Genomic DNA, 20,851 nt, shown 5'->3' with positions numbered 1-20,851 from the left:
CTTTATATTTAACTGTTTTAATGAAAAATAACAAAAATATAATTATATTTTAAAATATATTTTAATTATTAATTTAAATAATTGTTAATATCGAATAAACAAAAATAATCGAACCGTTTCGATAGAAAATCGAACCGAATTGTTATAATATTTATTTTATTCTAAGTTTTGGTGATTGACAAAAATAACATCGAAATGTTTAATATCCAACCGTTCTTTAATTGTATTTTCAGGTTTTCAGACCGCTAGATCATTTCAACTTGTTCAGACAGAACATCAGAAGTTCAAGTCGTTTTCACATAGAAAGTCAAGCCGCATATTATCTGAAATCTATCTGCAAGATATCATTCGACAAACTGACCGAATCAAAGTCATTTTTGTAGTACACGTGTTCAAACTGTTGAAACTCTAACTGTACTGCAACCGATCAGACTTGAGTATTTTCAAAAAAGATAATCTTTATAATGATTATATAGTATCATACCAATTTCCAAGAGAAAACTGCTTATTTCGTCCATGTTCTATCAGCTTTTTGAAAAGTAAGGAGTGTGTAGTCGCAAAAGCACGAGGAACATTAAATGATCATTTAATGATAGGTACAACAACTGAAAGCGACATGTCCATTTTGTCATATAACAGTACAAATGATCATGAAAAGAACCGACCATTGGAGCTTTTCAACTATATATATGCAGATTTCAAAAAGAAGAAGATAGATTGAAATCATTTGAATTGTTTGATTATTTTTTAAAAGCCTGTATATTTCCCATAAATATGAGCACAACTTAAGATTTTAAGCGGCTCACTTAGCAAATGTCTATTAGAATATATCAGATCTCCAAAGATCATTTTTTGCTACATTACCAACTCAAGCCATTAAGTTGACCGTTGGGTTATTTTGTATTGTTTTCTCGTGAACCGAGGACTCTTAAAGATCCATATCTTGTAAAGTGATAACTAAGACTTTCAGCTTAGATAGTGATAATTCCTAGCTGAATTGAGTTGTTACAGGACGTTGTAAAATCAAAGTTTTTTAGTTGAATCACTCTTAAATAAAAGAAATTGTGATGTAGGAGTGTTATCTTCAAACATCCATAAAAATATATGTCTCATTTTATTACATACATTATATTCTTGCTTATTATTTTCAAGTTGTTACTTGTTAACTATCAATTGCATTATATAGTTCGACACTAGTCAAGCTGGTCCGCTTCCACAATTATTCACTTTTCAGTGGTCTAACGAAACTAACACTTCGAAAATATTTCTTAATAGACTCAAAACTATTAATAATGATTCAAAGTTTAGAAAATTAAATAAATTTTATTCACTTCCTCTAAAATCTATTTCGATCGTAACACACGAATAGAAAGAAAACATTTTATATATCGGATCACATATTTTTAAAACCCAAAAAACCGAAATAAATTTAATAAACTAAACTTAACACTCCCTACACATATTATTAATTATATCACTCTTTGACATTAAGTCATACTTTTTATTACGATTAGGTACCTGTAAGCTGCCACTTGCAACTGAATGATAAAATCATTTATTTGAATTAAAACTATTATGAAAAGACATTTAAATTTGTTAAGTTTAGAAATTGTGAAATGAAGCACATAAAACGTAGATATTGGAGAATGAAATCGCATTTCTGAATTCAACTTAATCCGAGTTCGAACATGATGACCGTGTAAAATGCTCGAGAAACACAAAACTAAGTACAGAAATCAATATCATCTCCTAGCTTCAGAACAATCTAAAACAGCTAAGCTACAGATCGATTATGTACAAATGCAACACAAATTTTTTGATGGTATTGATCTACATGAAGCTATATGATCGGACTGTGTACGTTACTCTGTAAAAATCCATCCTTGGAGAAGGCATGGAAACATAGTCGTCACCTCGGTATAACGGTGGGAAAGACGCCACTGACAAGCTCGTTACCTGAGACATCTTGTGAAAAGTAAGGAACTCTTGAGGAAGAAGCCGAAGATGGCGGAGTCACAAACTTTCCAGGATCAGTGACCAAAGATTCTGTTATCTTGGGGTCAGATTCGGGTATCATATACCATATGTTCTCAAGTTCTCTGACCACTTTCGCCATTGAGGGCCGGTCATCAGGGTCATCTCGGCAACAATTCAGAGCCAGATTTAAGAACTTCTCCACGCACTCATAAGGATAAGATCCCATGTGTTCATCAATGACAGAGAATATGATGCCCGAACTATACGCTACGTTGACCTGATGCAGACAAGCATACGCTTAGCGTGTGTTCATACAATTGAGATTCTTGTTATACATAATTTTGGCTATTGAAAATTGTGAAAAGTGGAAACGATGCTGTGTTGAAGATAATTTAAGTTCTATCATGTCTGAAAATTATAATTTCACAAAGGCGGAAAAATTCATCATGAAAGCGATACAAACAATCCATTGTTTGTGAGTTTTGTAAGAGGAGGAGGTTCAGGCAACCGCTTGTTTAAGAAAATAGTGGATGGATAGCAAATCAGCGAGATGTCGCAGTCGCAATTATGCTGGAGAACACTTGAGCAACATAAACGATGCTCTTGAACTGTACTCTGCGAAATGGTACTTACCTCCCTGACGATGTTTTTGCCATGAAATATTGGATGCATCCCAGTTAAGAGCTCAAAAAAGACAACCCCGAGGCTATAAACATCGCTTTTGTCTGTCAATTTTTGAGTAAGAAAATATTCTGGATCAAGGTATCCCTGCAGTAATCAGGCAACGACGAAACTTATAAGAGGAACATGATCGAATAATATACATACATGTGTGTGAGAGTGTGTGTTTATATATTCTCGCTAGCTCTTTTAATTGTTCTTACTGGAGTCCCTTTGACTATTGTAGATACATGAGCAGGCACGGCTCCTTCAAGCTCTGGTACTGGAGCTAGCCGCGATAATCCAAAATCAGCAACCTTGGCAATTAACTTAGAGTCTAATAATATGTTGCTCGACTTGATATCCCGATGAAATATTGGAGGGTTGGCTTCTGCATGAAGGTAAAGGATGCCTCTAGCCGAAGCTAACGCGACTCTTACTCTCGTAGCAAAATTCAGAGGCACTTTAAACTTACCTGTCATATCAAGGCACCATATTACGTTTTTGCAAAATGAACCATAGATTATTGTTGACCAACACAAAAGTAGCAATAACTCTCTACTTTCATAAATTACCAGATAGGTGCTCCCTCAAGGTGCCATTACTCATGAACTCATAAACCAACATCTGCACCATGAAATGCACCACAAATATGAGAATTCAACTCATATAGAAAGATTTAGCAGCTTGTGATATGAATCAAAAGAACTAGGAGAATCACAAAGCTCGGGGAACATAAATAAAGATCTCGAATCCTGCTGTTTACATGTTCGGATTCTAAGTTTAAAATGATATGTTAGCTAATTAGCAAATTGAACCTTAAGAAATCAACTTATGGCTGGAGAAGCCTTCCCCATGTAAATTATATTTTGCCATAAAAAATTCAAATTTTCATAGGACATTCGAACAGACACTGAACTTTCACCCATTAGCTGGGTTTGGTACGTACAAAAACGTGAAGTTGGTACCTGTTCACCTTCTTCATCGCAATATCCAACCAATGATACCAGGTTCCTATGATGCAACCTGGACAACAGGTCTATTTCCGTCAGAAACTCCTTTTCACCCTGTAGCGATCCCTGCTGGGCACGCTTTATTGCCACAACTGTTTTATCAGCAAGAACACCTCTATAAACTTTTCCATAACCTCCCTCTCCGACCTGGCTCGAGCTATTAAAATTATTTGTTGCCAGTGCCATTTCCGCATAAGTGAAATCTTTCACGCCATCAATTTTTTTGTAGATCCTGGATACTGAAATGTTTGCAGTGATTGATTAGTCTGATTGAAGTTGTCAAATAATATTAGCAATTAATCAAGCACAAGAACTTCTCTCCTGGACTTCAACAGAGGGCACCATTGCACCCGCTATCGCAGCCAAAAAGGTAGAAAAGAGGGAATACTCACGGAAGCGTCTCTTTGAGGATATGTGCTTTCTCCTTAAGTACAGCTTTACGAGAAGGAGTGCCACAAGTGTTGTTAGAGTAACTGTAGCAGCTATTGTCCCTAATATAATGCCTCCTAATGCACCCTTGCTTACACCAGATGATGATGGGGGCACCTCTGAGAAAGAAAACCAAAAAAGAAAATAAGAAGCCACTCTAAAAAATTACGAAAGCGAAGATGACTGTTCTTAATTATATTAAAATTATGACTGCTTTAGTAACTTCATAAAAACAATGTTGTTGTGCTTCAGAAGACAATTAAACCATAATCTCAAACTAGAGGCAAATTTGTTTGACTCCATGCCTTTGTATAATTCAAATGTCTATAAACATATCCTAGCTGGAAAAACAGACGTACCCCTTGCATAAAGTTCAGAAAGAGTGAAATTGAGAAGCTCAAAAGGACCAAACACTTCACTATCAGGAATCCTCCATCCGCTAAACAATCCACGAATACGTAGAACTTCGGTGGAGTTAAATAACCTAACACTATTGTTGATATATGACGGAAAAATCTTTAGGGACATTTTGAGACGAGGACCCTTTTGCCATGCAACGGAATCAACATCAAGCTGATCCAGATCCAACCTAAGCCCGGAACTTAGGTAGACCTCAAATGCTTTGGCATATGGAAGAAAATCTGAGAACCCAGGACTCTTCAAGCGATATCCAACATATAGTGGAGCAGCACAAAAGCAACGTCCGCTAGGAGATACGGGGGCATAATCATATGGAGGAGGGCATGATAGAGGATCACAAGTTTTGACATTTACAAAGCCTGAGGTATTGCTGAAATCTACTTCACGACCACCACAAAATTGAATCAGGTTGCTATTTGAGCATGCAGGATTTCCTTGAAGCCTGAAATAGGAACACAGTATAAATGGAAAAGGAACCTTAATATTTCTAAACTTGTATTGATTCAAGAAAAACATTAGTTAAGAAAGTAAATAAATGCAACATTTGAAAGCTATGCAAACGACAAACCCAATGGAAACATTTTGAGGGACGAAAAGAGTGCCCGAAATATTTGAAAACTTGTTGGACGCAAAATCCCTGCAATGCCAGCAAATACACATTAATATACTAAAATTAAGAATACCATTCAGTCTAATGATAATAGAGAGATCATCGTATAAAGGAGATGCCTTACAGAAGAAGCCTCTCAGTCTCGTTTAAAATTCGATTTTGCCAGATGGTTGATGGTACAGAACCACTCAGGGAATTATTTGCAAGTGACCTGCAGCCAAAAAGTCAAATTATTTTAGGATGTAAAACATGAATGATAACTCTAAGATACATAGGGGACTTTTAAAATAACTAGACTAGAAAACAAGAGAATAAACTCCATCAAGTAAAGAACATGAAATTGATGGAAAGTTGATGAAGCCTCACAATTTCTGTAGAAGAGGCAGCCTTGAAAAGCTGTCAGGAATGGTTCCATTCAGCTTATTGTTTGAGAGATCACTGCAGAGTATAAAAAAAAGGTCCAAGAGCAAAGGTATTTGTGTGTTATTAAAAAACAAAAAATGTGAACGACACTTACATGGTTGTGATATTTTCAGAAATAGCACCTGGTGGTATGGAACCATTAAGCTGGTTCCAGCTCAAATCTCTGCAATTCAGCACGCCCAATTAGAGAAAGAGATGAACCTTTATTTAGTTTTCCAGCCATAATTCTTGGGACTGTTCCATGCTCACTATCAACTCCATAAGCCACACAGGGTATCAATGTTTAAATAGGCTTAGGACCAAATTATTTACGACAAGTAAATGAGTCGATTTTTTCTTACAGGTGAATCATTCATATATTTGCAGATTAGCCAACAAATAGACATTTAAAAACCACACTAGCACCGTCTGCAGAATCCTACCTATATCAATATGAAAGCCACTTGCAACAGGACTCCAAAACTCAATAACAGGTCAAAACCACGAGATAAAAGTAGCCAAGTCCAGAGTAGGAATCAAGTCTAATGAGTATCTACTTACATGTAAGCAATCTTAGGCATATTGCTCCAATCAGGAATAGGTCCTTTCAAACTGCAGTTCCTTAGACTCCTGATATATCCAACAAAACCAAATTTTATCCACATTACCTTGCACTAGTTCTCAAGACACCTATCCTCGTCAGAAACATCAAATCTTTTGAAAAGGAAGACAAAGCAATTAAATATTATGCACCAACCAAGTCTACATATTGGAAATTGTGGCTATTGGACTCTGCTGGAGAAGTTGAATTGAGATGCTTTTTTTTTAGAATTACAGAAAAATGTACACTTAATGGGAAGATCATGTACCATGCACAACTGCGATAAAAATCTGTGTAGCACAGGAAAAGTTTAACAATACATTCATTCACTTACAACTTCAATAGACTAGACATGTTGCCGTATGTAGAAGGTATTGTACTTCCTTCAAAATTGTTATTATCGAGCTGACTGAAAAACAAAAGAAAGAAAAAATAAGGTGGACGGAAGTAAACATAGAAATAGAAAATGACGCACCTCAGTTCATATACTCTAATTTTTTTCATAAAATAAAGAACCAGAAATAGAGTCAACTTCTTTTCTTTAACCACTCAAATATTAAAATACAAAGGAATTAAAAACAAAAGGGAGTTGAGGAAGGCATTCTCTATGTCCTTCAACGATACTCAATTAGGAAACAAACAATAGTTGATAACCATACAGGTTTATTACTGATAATATAAACAATATATACCATGTATCATCAGTTTCACACATGCGATAATGTGTGCGCATCATTTGCTGTGTGGCGTAGAGAAACAACATAGAACAAGACTGTACTTTATATAGAAAAAGAAAAGTTTTGCGGAAAGAATCAGTACCAGTTCTTTCAAACTTGTCTGAATGTAAAAATGATTTCACTCGCATTCCTGTTAAAATATCTGGATGAGGCCATTATGTTAATGGAACGATTACATTAAGTTATTCGCCTCGATTTGAAAGTCGATGAGGCATAGTTAAAAGGCATCCCCAAGTTATTCTAGTTAAGCCACGCAGTTCTAGACATAATGACAAGTGACAGCTGGATCAAAAAATTTGTTGCAATTTTGCATGAGGATTAACATTTTACAAGGAAAAGATGCATACAAGATTTTCAGACTTGGTGTTTCAGACAATTGCGGAGGAAGATATCCTGATAAGTTGTTATTATCGAGCAACCTGTAGAAAAATTCATGCACATCTGTAAATAATCTTCAAAATGCCACAAAATTGATCTAATAAACAGATCTTCGACTCACAAGTGAACAAGAATCGGAAGTCGATACAAATCTGGGGGAATTTGTCCGCTGAGAGAATTATTATTCATATGGCTGCTCAGAATGCAGAGTAAGAATTACATGAAGTAAAAACATAGCCAAAACACCTATCACTTTCAATCGCTTGAAAGGGTTTAATAGTCTGAGAAGATAAACTTTCACGATGATGCATCTATTAGAGTTAAAAAAGAAACAAATCCTTACAAGTGTTTTGCTTTGCTCAATTTAGCAAACGAAAGTGGTATCTCTCCCGATATGTAATTTTGGTCAATTTGTATCCTATCCAAATTTGAAAGGTTACCAAGCTCCTCTGGTAAGGAACCTGTTAGTTGATTTCCATTCAGAAGCCTGCAAAAAACGATGTGGAAACACCAGTGAAGGCATGAAATTTGATCCGCACATCTTATAAAGGAGGACGGTTTTAAAAATACCAAGGAACAACTTTAATTATTTGAATTTTGTTGTGCTTTTTTATATGAGTTTGACATTCTATTTATTTACGGCACGTCATAAACTTAAACGGACTCATCTACATGTCCCTCTATCAAACCATGGACAAAGAAGAACAAGAGCATCTGGGAAAAAGAAACTTTGAAAAAAAGAACAATTACGACTTACAAAAGTTGTAATGTTGATATGTTGCCTATCTCGTTTGGTATGGATCCAGTTAAGTTGTTCCACATAAAATCTCTGTAATAGAAATAACATTAAGTTCCTACAAGTTTGACGAACCATAAGGTAATGCCAACTTTAGTGATCCAAATTTCTAATGTGCTGTAAAATGTAATGGGGTAAGAATATTTTACTCACAGTATCGTCAAATTAGATAAAAGCCCAAGTTCTGGTGCTAAACTTCCTGATAGATTCAAATTAAATAAGAACCTGTTCAGGATAACAAAAACATGTAACGCATTCTTTGAACTGCAAGGCAACATTTGATGCCATGAATTTGTAATGCAAGGTCTGGAAAATTATTGGATGTACAGTTCTTTGACATGAAGATAAGCATCATCCAGTGGTGTATTATAACAGGTGATCCCAGTCCAATTAGAAGTACATGGATCCCCACTTTTCCAGTCGTCAAGTTTTCCGTGATCAATCAAACTATTCTTGATGGCTCGCAACGCATTCACTACACGAAACATGAAATTATACCATTTCATCAAATATTAAATCCTTTCGTGTTTCGACATTCACTGATGCCTGCTGACTCAAAGTATGAATCATCCCGAGTTTCAGTACCGAAATTAGAGACAATGATACTATACATAGAAATCACAATCAGGACAATAAAAAACAGCAACAAATGAGATGTTCAAATGCCTTTAAGACTTGGACTTTAAATGGTTCTACATCAAACTACCACCCATCAATATAAATTACACAGTGTCGATCCCCAAAACCAATTTCTCTACATTCGTAAATCATTTACTACAGTGCGGAGCCAGACTTCGAAACGTGTAAAATTGCAGGCATATCCGGCTCTTTAACCAAAAAGTTAACATCACGCAAAACCATTACATAAATTGAATAGGATGAAGGTTTCCGTCGCCACCACAGGACGTATAACTAGAATACATCACAAGAATATAACAAGAAGGATTATATCAAACGGAAAAGTTACCTTCTTTTGGATCCGTTAATTGGCTCTCAGCAATAAGAAACAAAGACAGACAAAAAACTACAGTCAATCCAATCTTCGCAGAAGTTAACTGGGACATCCCAAAAATTGCCATTTATCCGAGATTATCAATATTTTCTACGACATATATCACCCACCTGAAATAGCAATCAATAAAACATCAAGTTTGCACACAAATTAACACAACCCCCAGTAAGATAATCAAAACCACGCAAACTCCATAACCAAAAAGAAGCAGCAGTCAAGCTCCAAATCACTACGAAAAAGTCAAACCAGAACAACCCTTCAAAAGAAAACCAAAGGTATCTAATAGAATCCCATGAATTCAAACAATAACCACAAATCAACAAATTGGGCAGCAAAGAAAATATATCAAGTAAAAATATTTGCGAAATGCTTACAATAGAAGGTGGTTTGTTTGCCGAATGAGCAATATTTTTGGTGCCACCAGAAAAGAAATCGATACAACGAAAAGCAGTATGAAATAAAGAAATAAACCCAAGTAACTGGTCTGTCATCGGGCGGGTAACAAACAACATACATTGAATATATTTCTGCTGATGATCAATGATGAGAACAGCAGCCATCTCTTTCATTTGTCGAGGCTTCAACTTCAACTTTGAATACTTCCAAAAATATATTTACTATATACTTCAAATATATATGTGTGTGTGTCCGCGCGCGCGTGCATGTGTGTATACACGGTAATCAAGCAGATGTTGGTCCTTTTCTAAATGCAAACAATATAATTAACGTAGTAGTGGCGATGCCTTCGTTGACTTGACCTCCGTAATGTACTGACATTTAGCTATTTAAGCTTTCTTTTACGATAAAAAAACGGGAATATTCTTATTTTCTGATATTTAAATTAAAGTATTCATTGATCAAAGAAATTAATCCTCGTCAAATTACCAGTATAGATATAGGGGGTATTTTTTTTTTTTAATTTCGATCAACTTTTTTTTTTTTAAGAAAATGACTTCCTCAAATGTCGAGGAGGTCATTTTCTTTTAAAAAAAAAACTGATCAATGTTATTTAATCAATTTTTCTTATATATGTATCGACAATCAGCATACATTATATATATAGTTCATCTTATTTTCTTTACAAAATCATAAAACTGCATAAAATGTTAGCAACGCATAAAATCTTTAGGGGAAATTTTCAATTTTGTTATTATAGATTTATTTTTCTGTTATTTTTATATATTGCAAGCTTGGTCATTTCAACGCTTCGATACAAAAATAATACTAAAATCCAAATATATAGATCTAAAACTCAAATTTAACACTAACATATTTGACGAAAATCGTTTTTTTCCCCCAGTTTTTTTATTGTAAAACTTTCATGATATTAGTATGTAAATTGATTGAAACAAAAGATAGCATTGGGAATTGCTGTAATTTGATATTTAATTGTGCGCGACAACTTGTAGTTAGGGTTTGACACCGTCCATCTCTAATTATTTAGGGCAGGAAAAGTCGTTGATTCAATTTTCATGCATTAAATACACAATTTGATTGATGGGAAAGCAAAAGCATATATATATATATATCNTTTAATTAATTAAAAATCAGAAGTAATAATTTTATCCTTAAAATATCGTTGTCTGAATTCGAAATTTCGTTAGAAAGATTCGAAATAAAATATATATCCTATTATGAGAGGGGCCATTTGCTATACTGGTCAATGCCTATCTATATGGCTGTATCATTCGTTTTACAGCTGACGAGGAAACGTGATTGAGCCATTTTGATTTTTTCTTCTTCTTTTTTTTTTTTTTGAAAAAAAAATTGGATTATATTTCAGTTGACTCAAATGGATATAATATTTGGAAAAATAAAAAACTAATTTACTTTTGTCAGTTGCAATATAATTATAAAAGAAGCAGTTGACTAAATCTAATCTATTTTATTAGATAAAAATTTTGTGTTACACGGTCTTACCGATAGTATTTTGTGATATATATCTTATTTGGGTCATCCATGAAAAATTATTATATTTTATGTTAAAAGTATTACTTTTTATTGTGAATATCGGTAGGATTGACCCGTCTCACAGATAAAGATCTGTGAAATCGTCTCACAAGAGACTTACTCAATTTATTAAAGTTGAGAACATGATACTGACTACTCAGAAAGGACACCAATTTTTTCTTTTAACTTTATCATTATATGATACTAATATTACATTTTTATTTTTTTTTAAAAAAAATTCAACACACTTATTTTTATTTTTTTCTATTTCAACAATTCAAATATCAATTAGTCCCTCCATAATTTGTCAAATTTCACTTTAGTCCATCGATAATTATAAAAAAAACTGTACACACACGCATCGCGTGTGCAGAGTAACTAGTATTAATAAAAAACCAGCAGTGGAATGAAGATTCTAACTCCTCTGGAATGGTCTCTGTATGGGATTATATATATTAAATAATGACAAATAATAAAAGGTTTTGTAAATAAGCATAATTTTGATTTTTATACATAATTAGTTATATTTATACATAATTTTGATTTTTATACATAATAATTGTGTGTGTGTGTGTGTGTATGTGTGTGTGTGTATATATATAATTATATATATATATATTTATTTATTTACTTATTTATATAATTACTTTGATTGAACGGGACAAAACTATTGCTGCAATGCAACATCTGAGCTCTATTCTTTAATTTGTAGTGTGTGATCAATTTTTTTAACCTGTGTGATCAATTTTAAATTGGGTGAAAGTTTTATTTATTACAATTTTATCTCAAACGAAAAAATTAACGTGACCATTTTAAATGCATTTACAAATTTATATATCATCTTCGTCTTCAAACAAAAGTGACATGTGTAAGGGTAGTTATGATGGTAAGATACGATGGACACTTATCAATAGATCAGTTAGTTGTTCCATTCATCTTTGTCTATATATGTCTTCTCAATTTGAGTCTGTCACGTAGTACATGGTTTACCTGATTAACGTGATTTGCAGGCTATTGCTTTTGTTCTTTGAGTTTATCTACAACGCACAAAAAAGATAAAAACGTTCCAAAGGTTTTTTTTAAAAGAAGTAATGTATGCATGTCCTCGAGGGCATGGGCGTGACCTACAGGATTCTTAATTAGGAACGCCTAAAATAAATATAAATCATAAATTTATTTATTGGAATATTATTGGAAAAAAATAAGATACATAGTATTACACTTACTGAACTTGTTTGACCATTATTTATTTTATTATAGAACCAATAGAAAGTTACAATTATTTTTTTACTTTGTGATATGTTCACATGCATCTTAAACCTTTTTATTAAACTTTTTTTTGGGTGTATTTATAAGAAAATTAAACTTTTGTTTGTTGAGATCATATAAACAAAATTAATTATTAAAACTTGAACAATTAAGAATTTTTATTAAATAATATATAATATGAGTTTAAAAGAAAGGAGATGGCCCATGTCAACCCTTAAATGTGTTTGCCCAGTTCAAGAATGTTGTATGAGTATTTGACTAACCATAAGTTCGATTTTCACTACCAATAATTTCTCGGACAAACATGTCACACCTGATTTGCCAGTGCAGATTACCTGACTAGTTTGATTTACAAACTACTGCATTAACCCGAGATTCTATTCAATATGCACCGAATGGTAGCAACCGTGGGTTCTATTGTACAACTTGCAAACCACAATGGTAGTCATTTTTCTACTAAAGTACTAATATATACAGCGCACCGAAGCTACATAGGTGGGAAAAAAATTGCAAAAACAAAAAACTTAAATTTTAAGCACATAACACAAAAATTTTCAAAGAAACATTTATATAAGACTAAAACTACAATTTTTTCATTTTTCTACATCATTTTTCCCCTTACATTTCTCCTTCGTTATTGTATGAGGGACATTATATTGTAGGAATATGAAAGAAAATCATAGAAAATACATAAAATGGTATAGTGTAAAATACTTTTATTATGATATTGTGAAGTTTTATGTTAATCTTAGCTTTATAATTTTTTTATTTAAAAAAAGATGTCTTAACATATAACTTAACCAGTATTACACCAGTTTCAAATATCGTATGGTAGCTTTTACGACCGAAAGTATAAATTTGCAGTGGCACCCAATAATTTTGACCGATTTACGGGACCCATCAATTTATTGGCAATTGCATGGTAAAAAAATCAATATAGATTTTCAACATGTAAAGTTTATAATAAAATCTGTTAACTTTCCAATTGTAATTCATTGTTTACCAATTTAAATTGATATTCACAAGGAAATTGTTTAATGAAATATCCATACCGTATTTTGACCGACAATTCAAATCCACGAAACCCTAAACCGCTTGTGGGTGGCACTCCTTGCTCCATTAGGCTATGGAGAAACAGATCCAAGTTGTCAGTGGTTTTTGAAACATACGCGGAACAAGTGAAGACTTGCCATCAAAATTCCAATGGAAAGCCCCAGTGATCCGGTAAGTTGTTTTTATTCCACTAAATTTGTAACGTAGTTTTCTTATTGGGAAGCCACAGCTCCTTCCCTTCAAGCGTGCATGGGATGAACTCTTGGTTAAAGCAGTATTATGCAAAAAATTTCCAAAAAGTGAACCATACTAGAAAAGTCTTAACAGGTTATATTGTAAAGATGTTGGCAGAGATAATTGAATTTATAAATATTTGGCCGTTCGTTCACCTCATACACTAACTCGTATTTTGATTTGATTAAATGTTGTTGCTTCGCAGATTATTGTTCTGAAAGTGAAAAGCATGTGTTGTAGAGCGTATAAGGAGGAACTGAAGAAAGAATTATCAAAACTTGATGGTAAAGATTTTAGTTTCATATCTTTTTTTTTTTTATCAATTATTTGATCTTTATTCATAATAATTTTCTAAATGCAGGGGTTTGCTCAATCTCCTTAGATCTAGAAAACAATCATGTTTCGGTCAGAGGCAGAGTTGATTCAAACTTGTTGCTGAAAACCATTGAAAAAACAGGGAAATATGCGGAAATTCTTCACTTCAGTCAGAACTCCGCAAGCAGGAAATCAAATGCTTACGAAGAATTCAAACCCTACCGAAACGATACTGGCAAATGCCCCCACGAGACCAAAAACCGCGCCAAACAGTACGGAAATCCTTGCAGCAACAACCACAGATTTGAAAAGGACGAAGAAGAGCATAAATGTGAAGCCTACGTGCCTCAAGTGATCGACGAACGTATTTGCAGAGATTTTTGGTGCAAAGACCATAAACAGAGAGCCACTTTTCACAACAAAGTGCCTGCTAGTGCGAGTACAGGAATTTTCGGGGATCCGTTCCACAACTCGGGTGCGCCATTTCATTTCCCCGATGATCCATGGCAGCAGCGTGGCCGCCACCCTGGATACAGTCGGAGGCCGCTGCCACCTACTGCATACGGCTTCTGTTCGGGTGGGTATATGCCTAGCTCGTCAGGGTTTTTTGATTATGGGTTTTAACTGGTTTTTTTGTAGATTCGATATGTGCAATATGATATCAAGAGAGTCTGTAGTCGTACGTTAAAATGGCAACGTGGAGTGCTGTTTAGTCACCATGTTGAATTTTTATTTATATTTCTTAGAACTCTGGAAAACAATCACCCTTGTTGATTTGAGAGTTCGTAAATGTTTTTTTTTCTGGAAATTGCTTCTAGGTCCATGTTTATATGTTTTTTAAAAAAACGAAATTAATGTGTTTCACTAACTTAGAATTAAAAATCAAATTTTGATGTATTCTATGTCTTTATATTAAGCTTGTAGTGTGTAGGGGAATTTTATGCTTAACATAAACTGTGTTGTGTGTATAATATTTAAATATTGCCTCGGATATTGTGACACCTAATGAAAACACGGAGCAGAATAATATAACGCACAAATAAATAACTTAAATCAAAATAACTCAAAAATAATTGTGCGCAAGTATTTAATGACTCGGGGCAAAATAATCACTAAAAAACCAACTTGCGTTTACAAAAACCAACACTAGTGATTTTAACGAAAATTAATTTTCTCAACACGTTGAGAAAACAAATTGATTTCTAAAACAAATAACCAAACTAATACGTATTCAAGAAAACAAAACACGGTGCCGAAAACTGGAGTGATAAAAACACGATTTCCAGTCTACACTTCCACGCGTGTTGTCTGCAGATGTCTCCAACAATCACGACAACACATAAACCAGCACTCTTCAAAATATCAATGTCCTTGTGAATTGTTTTTCTCTGAAGTTCACGGCATGCAAAAGTGCAAAGATACACGTAGTCACTTAAAAGAGAAAACGAAAGTATTTTTCATTGGTTAATTTTATCATCGAGAGAATCCTATAAAATATGGAAACAAGATTTTTATTAGAAATAAATTTTTTTTAAACAATGATATCATATTATATAATCTTTATCATAATTATCATATATCTAGAAAGATAAAGCTCTTAATTAAATATTTCATACAATCTTCTAGAAAAAGATAATTTTAAAATAAATTATTTTAAGAAATAAATTATATCTTACAAAGTAAGAATTATTTTTCGTTTCATAGTTTATATGGACGAAGTTTGATTTTTGTGCCAAAACACGTGTATTTTAGATGTATAGCACATGACAAGAAAGAACATAATATTTAGGTTATTTGGATTAACAAAATTCATCAAAATGAAATCGTAGAAAGATATGCCACAGGAAATGAACTCCATGTTGTAAGTTATTTATCCTTTATTGGTTTGGGGCACATATGTTTTATGAGGACCTTCAACTGATCTAAAAATCGGAGTAAAATTCATCCGGTATAACATATAATCCACCGTTGAAATTAAACATAGCATGAACGAAAAACATATGCTTGAATGTTTGCATTTTTTGAACAAAAATTAAACTTCGAATAAAATTGATGACAAGGGGAGGAGCAGGCCTTCAAAAATATCAAGGGGCTGGCTCTGTCTCGGTTAGACAGTGAAAATGATTTCGTTTAAAATCAAACCGGACTTTTTTAAATTGAATTAACCGAAATTTTTTCGACAAACCGAACGAACTTTATTATGAAAACCGAACAAACCAAGCCGAAAAAATTGGTTATTTCTATTGATAATCGAATTAACCGAATTTTTAGATTTTTTTAAAAAACTAAGTTTTAATTAAAAAATGAAATATGAACATCTAATTAAATAATTTTAAATTTTATTTTTAAAAATATTATCTTTAACTCTACTTCTATTGTCCAATAAAGTTTTATTATAGATTAATATCCTAATAAATGTTATTAGTGTTAATAATATATTAATTTTTTTTAATAAAAGTTTGGTTTATTTGGTTAACAGAAACTTTATATTAAAATCCAAAATCAAACCGAACCAAATGAACCAAATTTTCATATTAATCCAGTTCAGTCGGTTATTTTAGTTGAAACCAATTTTTTGTCACCCATTGACTTAATTAATATTTGCCTAATATTTTCCCTTATCCTGAATCCAAAACAAATTTTTTTATTTTTTATTTACTCCTAAAAAACATTGGTGTCAAATCATGTCAAAGTCAATTCACATAATTTTTTTAAGCTTTTAGTATTTATATAAATAAAATAAAGATATAATTAAATATGTATTAACTGCATAAATATATTATCATATTAGATCAATTTAATATATTATTTGTGTTAACATAATAATTGAAGCTTAAAACTAATTTTAAAATATAACTTATATTACGTTTTTCAACCATTTGAGCGAAATTTGACAACTTTCATATTTGATTATAGATGTTTATAGAAGACCACTTAATAAAATTCCTCATAGTTAAAAAATTCTCCATTATTACTAAAAAAATTATTCAAAAACTAAAAATATTTTTTTAAAAAAAATTTGGGTGGAGCTGGAGCTGGAGCTCACCTTAACCGAAAATGTTTCCGTCCCTACCAAAGACATAGTCTAGAAAATCCCCAAAGAGATGATGGGTTTATTTATTTTTCACATGACTCAAAACATTACCTAGGAAAATGCTTGATTCGGGAGATGTATGAAGGATGTGTGATATAAGATCAAGGATGATGAATAATATATATAGATAATACAAGTATCGATATCTCTAATTTTTTTAGAACTTGATCCAAACATCAAATGAAACAAAAATATATAATCAACTAATATATCATCATCCACGCTGACGCATACAAATATAAGGAAAATAAAACGAAGGGGGCAATATTTGAATTTTATAAATAAAATTTATTTATTTTTCATCTCAAGGAGTTGTTCATGTTTGGGCCTTGGACTGGGCCTTGTCTTAATGATTACATTGGATGAATCAAAATATGACTCTTGTACAATATTCTGTCGACATATCTATTATTACACCGACAACTACCACTTCCCCACTCGTTATCGATCATGCATTTCATTAAAAGCCCAACTAATAAACTCAAACCTCGACCTATTTTTCACTTGGTATTATACTAAAGTTGGTCGAGATTATCCGAAAACTACTTAGATTTTCTACTAATCTTGATCCGAATCCTGATTTCCAGCGAACGAATCGGGTAATTATTGGATTAAATCTCAACACTTTTATGTAAACTCTATATTTCTTGCACCTAATATATGAAATTACTTGGCAAACTGAATTATAAATATGGAATGTCCAAAATAGTACCCAAAAGAGAAGAAAATGGTAGGTCCCTGAAACAAACCAGATTTGACACCAACAATAATTAAGTAATAGGACATGAAAAGGAATTTTAGTGAAGTTATATCCACAAGATAATTAGAGCATGACCACTTGGGCAGGGGACCAAAGGGTCGTCGAATTTTAGCTCAAATATCACTTTCAACTCCAGCTTGAACTTGTCCTTACTCTTAAATAGTTCACAATTCCTATGTTGCTGTCATCAAAACCCTATCCTTATTTGGTTAACTGATGCAAGTAATGATCATTATTTAGATATAGATAAAAATTCTGCATAGTGGCATGTGAATTAGTATTTGATCTTGACATATTTCACCATCATGTTGTTGATAAGTCATAATAGTGCTATTCCTAGAAGAATATACCAAGTCATCCAAGTGTTTTAAGTAATTTATTGAATTCCCTGTAATGTACTCTGGCCGATATCATTGGTCTTTTATGTCTGATTCTTTGCGATTTCAGTGTTAAATGTTATCAACTTTCGGTCTTAGTTTATTATGTTTTTTTTTTTTATATTTTTGATCATTTTCCCGATTGTGAAAAGATATGACGTTGATATGATATTAACGTGTGCAGTGTCACATCACCGCCACATCGAAAAATTGAATAAAATTGTCAAAAAAAGACTCACCGCCACATCGAAAAATTGACTAAAATTGTCAAAAAAAGAAAGATACGAGACTAAAACTTAAACCTGACTAAAATTGTAATCTCCCAAATATATTATGAAATTGGAGTTGAATATTCCACCACCATCCTTTACATGAAACTTTATCAATTGAGTATTTTTGACCTAATCTCGGGTGCTTTAAAGCCTTTTTGTAAAAGGGAAATCTCTGGTTTTAATAGACATGCTAAGATGACATTATCCAATCATTTTGGACTCAAAGGAATTGTTTTAGCTTTCCTCCAAACCTATCTTCTTGCCTTGTGGTTACGCCTCCCCCAGTGAAATATGGGAAATATAGTGAATGTGAAATCATAATCAGATAGGGACTCAAAATGAAACACCAAAAAAGGACTGCATATAAATTTTTTTACTAAAACTTAGGGTATAAAATCAAATAGAGAAATTAATAACACATTTCGAACGTATTCAACCTTGATTTGTAATGCAGTTCATCGACTTGTATCACGGTTCAATGTCGTCCGAGTGAAGCTAATCGAGTAGCTCATATACATGTTAGTAGCAATCGGATTTCGTCCAGAACTTAAATATAGATTGCGTTGATTTTCTTCCATTATATATGTTTGGATATTGTTTGTAGCTATGGAATTGAATCAGCGTTAATGCTAATGTTTTATCTAAAAATAATGATTTGTAATGTTTTTCGAGACTGCAGAAAAAATTATAATACTTTTTAAACCAAATATATATATATAAAAATAATAGTTGATTATTGCATGGATCCATGACATTTCATCGTGAAATATAAATATATATTATCTGTGTCTTGGAAATTCAAGGAAGATAATGGTGGGGCCCAAATGGCAAGAAAATGGGAGACGGTGGATGACGTGGGATGCGGACGACCAAGATTTTATGTGGTGGAAGCGTGAGGGAGTCTACACCACTTATTTGAGTGGCTGAATCTGATCCACTCCCCACAATTACTTCGGGTCAAAACCCATTGCTCCAATCACAAGGCTTGTTTATTTTTCAAGTCTTTCCTCAATTATCTTGTTAAATTTAAGTAATTTCCATTTATATCCTCTATTGGATTACAATTTTAGCTTTTATATATATATAATTTTGATACGATGGACATCGATAATATACACGTATGTGAATATCAATGATATGTCATTCAATTATTAGATGTTGAAACATAGAAAAATTAAACATCCAATAGCGACTGACACATCATTGTTGTTCACTTACGTATTCACGGTAGATCTGCAACGTATCAAAACTCTATATATGATATGTTGTTCATCATCGTATTCATATCTGTATCCATTAATAAAGTGACACTAATATATTGGAGGTATATTTTAAATATGTTTTGATACATTTAATAAATTGTAGATAAAACATGCATACAACACTCTTCGGATGAAAATACTTTGTACCAAATGATACAACGTACATCAAATATGACTTCGGGATTGTTCACATTGATTATGAGGATGAAGACACGTGGGCTTTTGGATCTTTTTATTTGCCGTGGAGATTTTTGCAATAAATCCAAATTTAAGGTAGCTTGACGCAATTATGCAAATAATATAAATTTATTTGGTGAAATAATTTTCATACAAAATAATGACATGAACTATGAGCATACTTATAAGAAACACAAAAATTTGTGTGAGACGGTTTCATTAGTTATATTTTGTAAGACAGATCTCTTATTTGGTTCATCCATGAAAAAATATTACTTTTTATGATAAGAGTATTACTTTTTATTGTGAATATCGGTAGGGTTGATCCGCCTCACAGATAAAGATTCGTGAGACCGTCTCACAAGATACCTACTCTATGACAAGTTTAGGTGGTTCACTAATGTTGATATTTGGATTAAACAATCAAAAAAAATTAACTTATAATCTTTTTGAATGCTTTTTAATAATCTAGTCGATACCGTTTTGTTCGAAGATGTAATAAGTAAATTATGCAATAAGAAAATGAAAGATAAGTATAACTAATAAATTGTGATAAATTAAATGGTGTTTAAATAGTCATAAATGACTATCACACCAAAAATTATCATTTGTGGTTATAATACTCAAATTTTTTAAATCATACCATCATTATAATATCACAGTTCTACCCGTTTTGTAAAATAAATAATTATTACACCACATTATAGTTTTCTTTAAAATGTTTAATTTTCATGAATCGAATTTTTCAAATTCTCTTTTTGTCTGTCGATTATTGTCAATCATTTTCAGATTGTCCTTTATATTTAATGTACATTAAATTTACTTTGTGGTCATCCGCAGCAAAAATAATTGATGATAGATTGCTTTACTGGTGGTGTGGATAAGTTTATAATATAAACTTTTTTAGAAAAATAAAGTCATTTTTTTTATAAAAATAAAATTTAAACCTAAAATCGCTTTTCCACCTGGTGGGAAGTTGGCTCCGCGTTCAACTATAACCCACTATGACACAAAGTCAAAATTTATTTAATTATTATTTATATCATATGGTAC

The 20,851-nt window shown here is 32.5% G+C and overlaps 2 protein-coding genes across 4 annotated transcripts; one reads left to right on the top strand and one right to left on the bottom strand.

The window, feature by feature from the left end:
* Positions 1 to 1,644: 1,644 nt before the first annotated feature.
* LOC140957037 (probable LRR receptor-like serine/threonine-protein kinase At1g06840) lies at positions 1,645 to 9,683 on the bottom strand. 3 transcript variants are annotated; one of them, XM_073414097.1, is made up of 21 exons: positions 9,550 to 9,683; positions 8,991 to 9,145; positions 8,351 to 8,498; positions 8,177 to 8,248; positions 7,985 to 8,056; positions 7,571 to 7,714; positions 7,349 to 7,420; positions 7,197 to 7,268; positions 6,447 to 6,521; positions 6,073 to 6,141; positions 5,627 to 5,695; positions 5,476 to 5,547; positions 5,234 to 5,320; positions 5,068 to 5,136; positions 4,439 to 4,941; positions 4,043 to 4,198; positions 3,606 to 3,889; positions 3,213 to 3,264; positions 2,862 to 3,112; positions 2,611 to 2,745; positions 1,645 to 2,254 (listed from the first exon to the last, which is right to left on the bottom strand). In XM_073414097.1, exons 2-21 carry the CDS (start codon positions 9,100 to 9,102, stop codon positions 1,910 to 1,912), a joined length of 2,859 nt encoding a protein of 952 aa, XP_073270198.1. In that variant the 5' UTR covers positions 9,103 to 9,145; positions 9,550 to 9,683; the 3' UTR covers positions 1,645 to 1,909. The 3 variants fall into 3 exon arrangements, with proteins under 3 accessions (XP_073270198.1, XP_073270197.1, XP_073270199.1); XM_073414096.1 differs by having other exon boundaries at positions 9,410 to 9,638; XM_073414098.1 differs by lacking the exons at positions 8,991 to 9,145; positions 9,550 to 9,683 and having other exon boundaries at positions 8,177 to 8,222; positions 8,351 to 8,434.
* Positions 9,684 to 13,312: 3,629 nt separating this feature from the next.
* Positions 13,313 to 14,504, top strand: LOC140957039 (uncharacterized). Its single transcript, XM_073414099.1, has 3 exons — positions 13,313 to 13,478; positions 13,747 to 13,825; positions 13,903 to 14,504. Exons 1-3 carry the CDS (start codon positions 13,458 to 13,460, stop codon positions 14,478 to 14,480), a joined length of 678 nt encoding a protein of 225 aa, XP_073270200.1. The 5' UTR covers positions 13,313 to 13,457; the 3' UTR covers positions 14,481 to 14,504.
* The last annotated feature ends 6,347 nt before the right edge of the window (positions 14,505 to 20,851 follow it).

Source organism: Primulina huaijiensis, chromosome 14 (genome assembly GCF_012295235.1).
Source record: "Primulina huaijiensis isolate GDHJ02 chromosome 14, ASM1229523v2, whole genome shotgun sequence".
NCBI lineage: Eukaryota > Viridiplantae > Streptophyta > Magnoliopsida > Lamiales > Gesneriaceae > Primulina > Primulina huaijiensis.
This window is presented reverse-complemented; position numbering and strand designations above follow the sequence as displayed.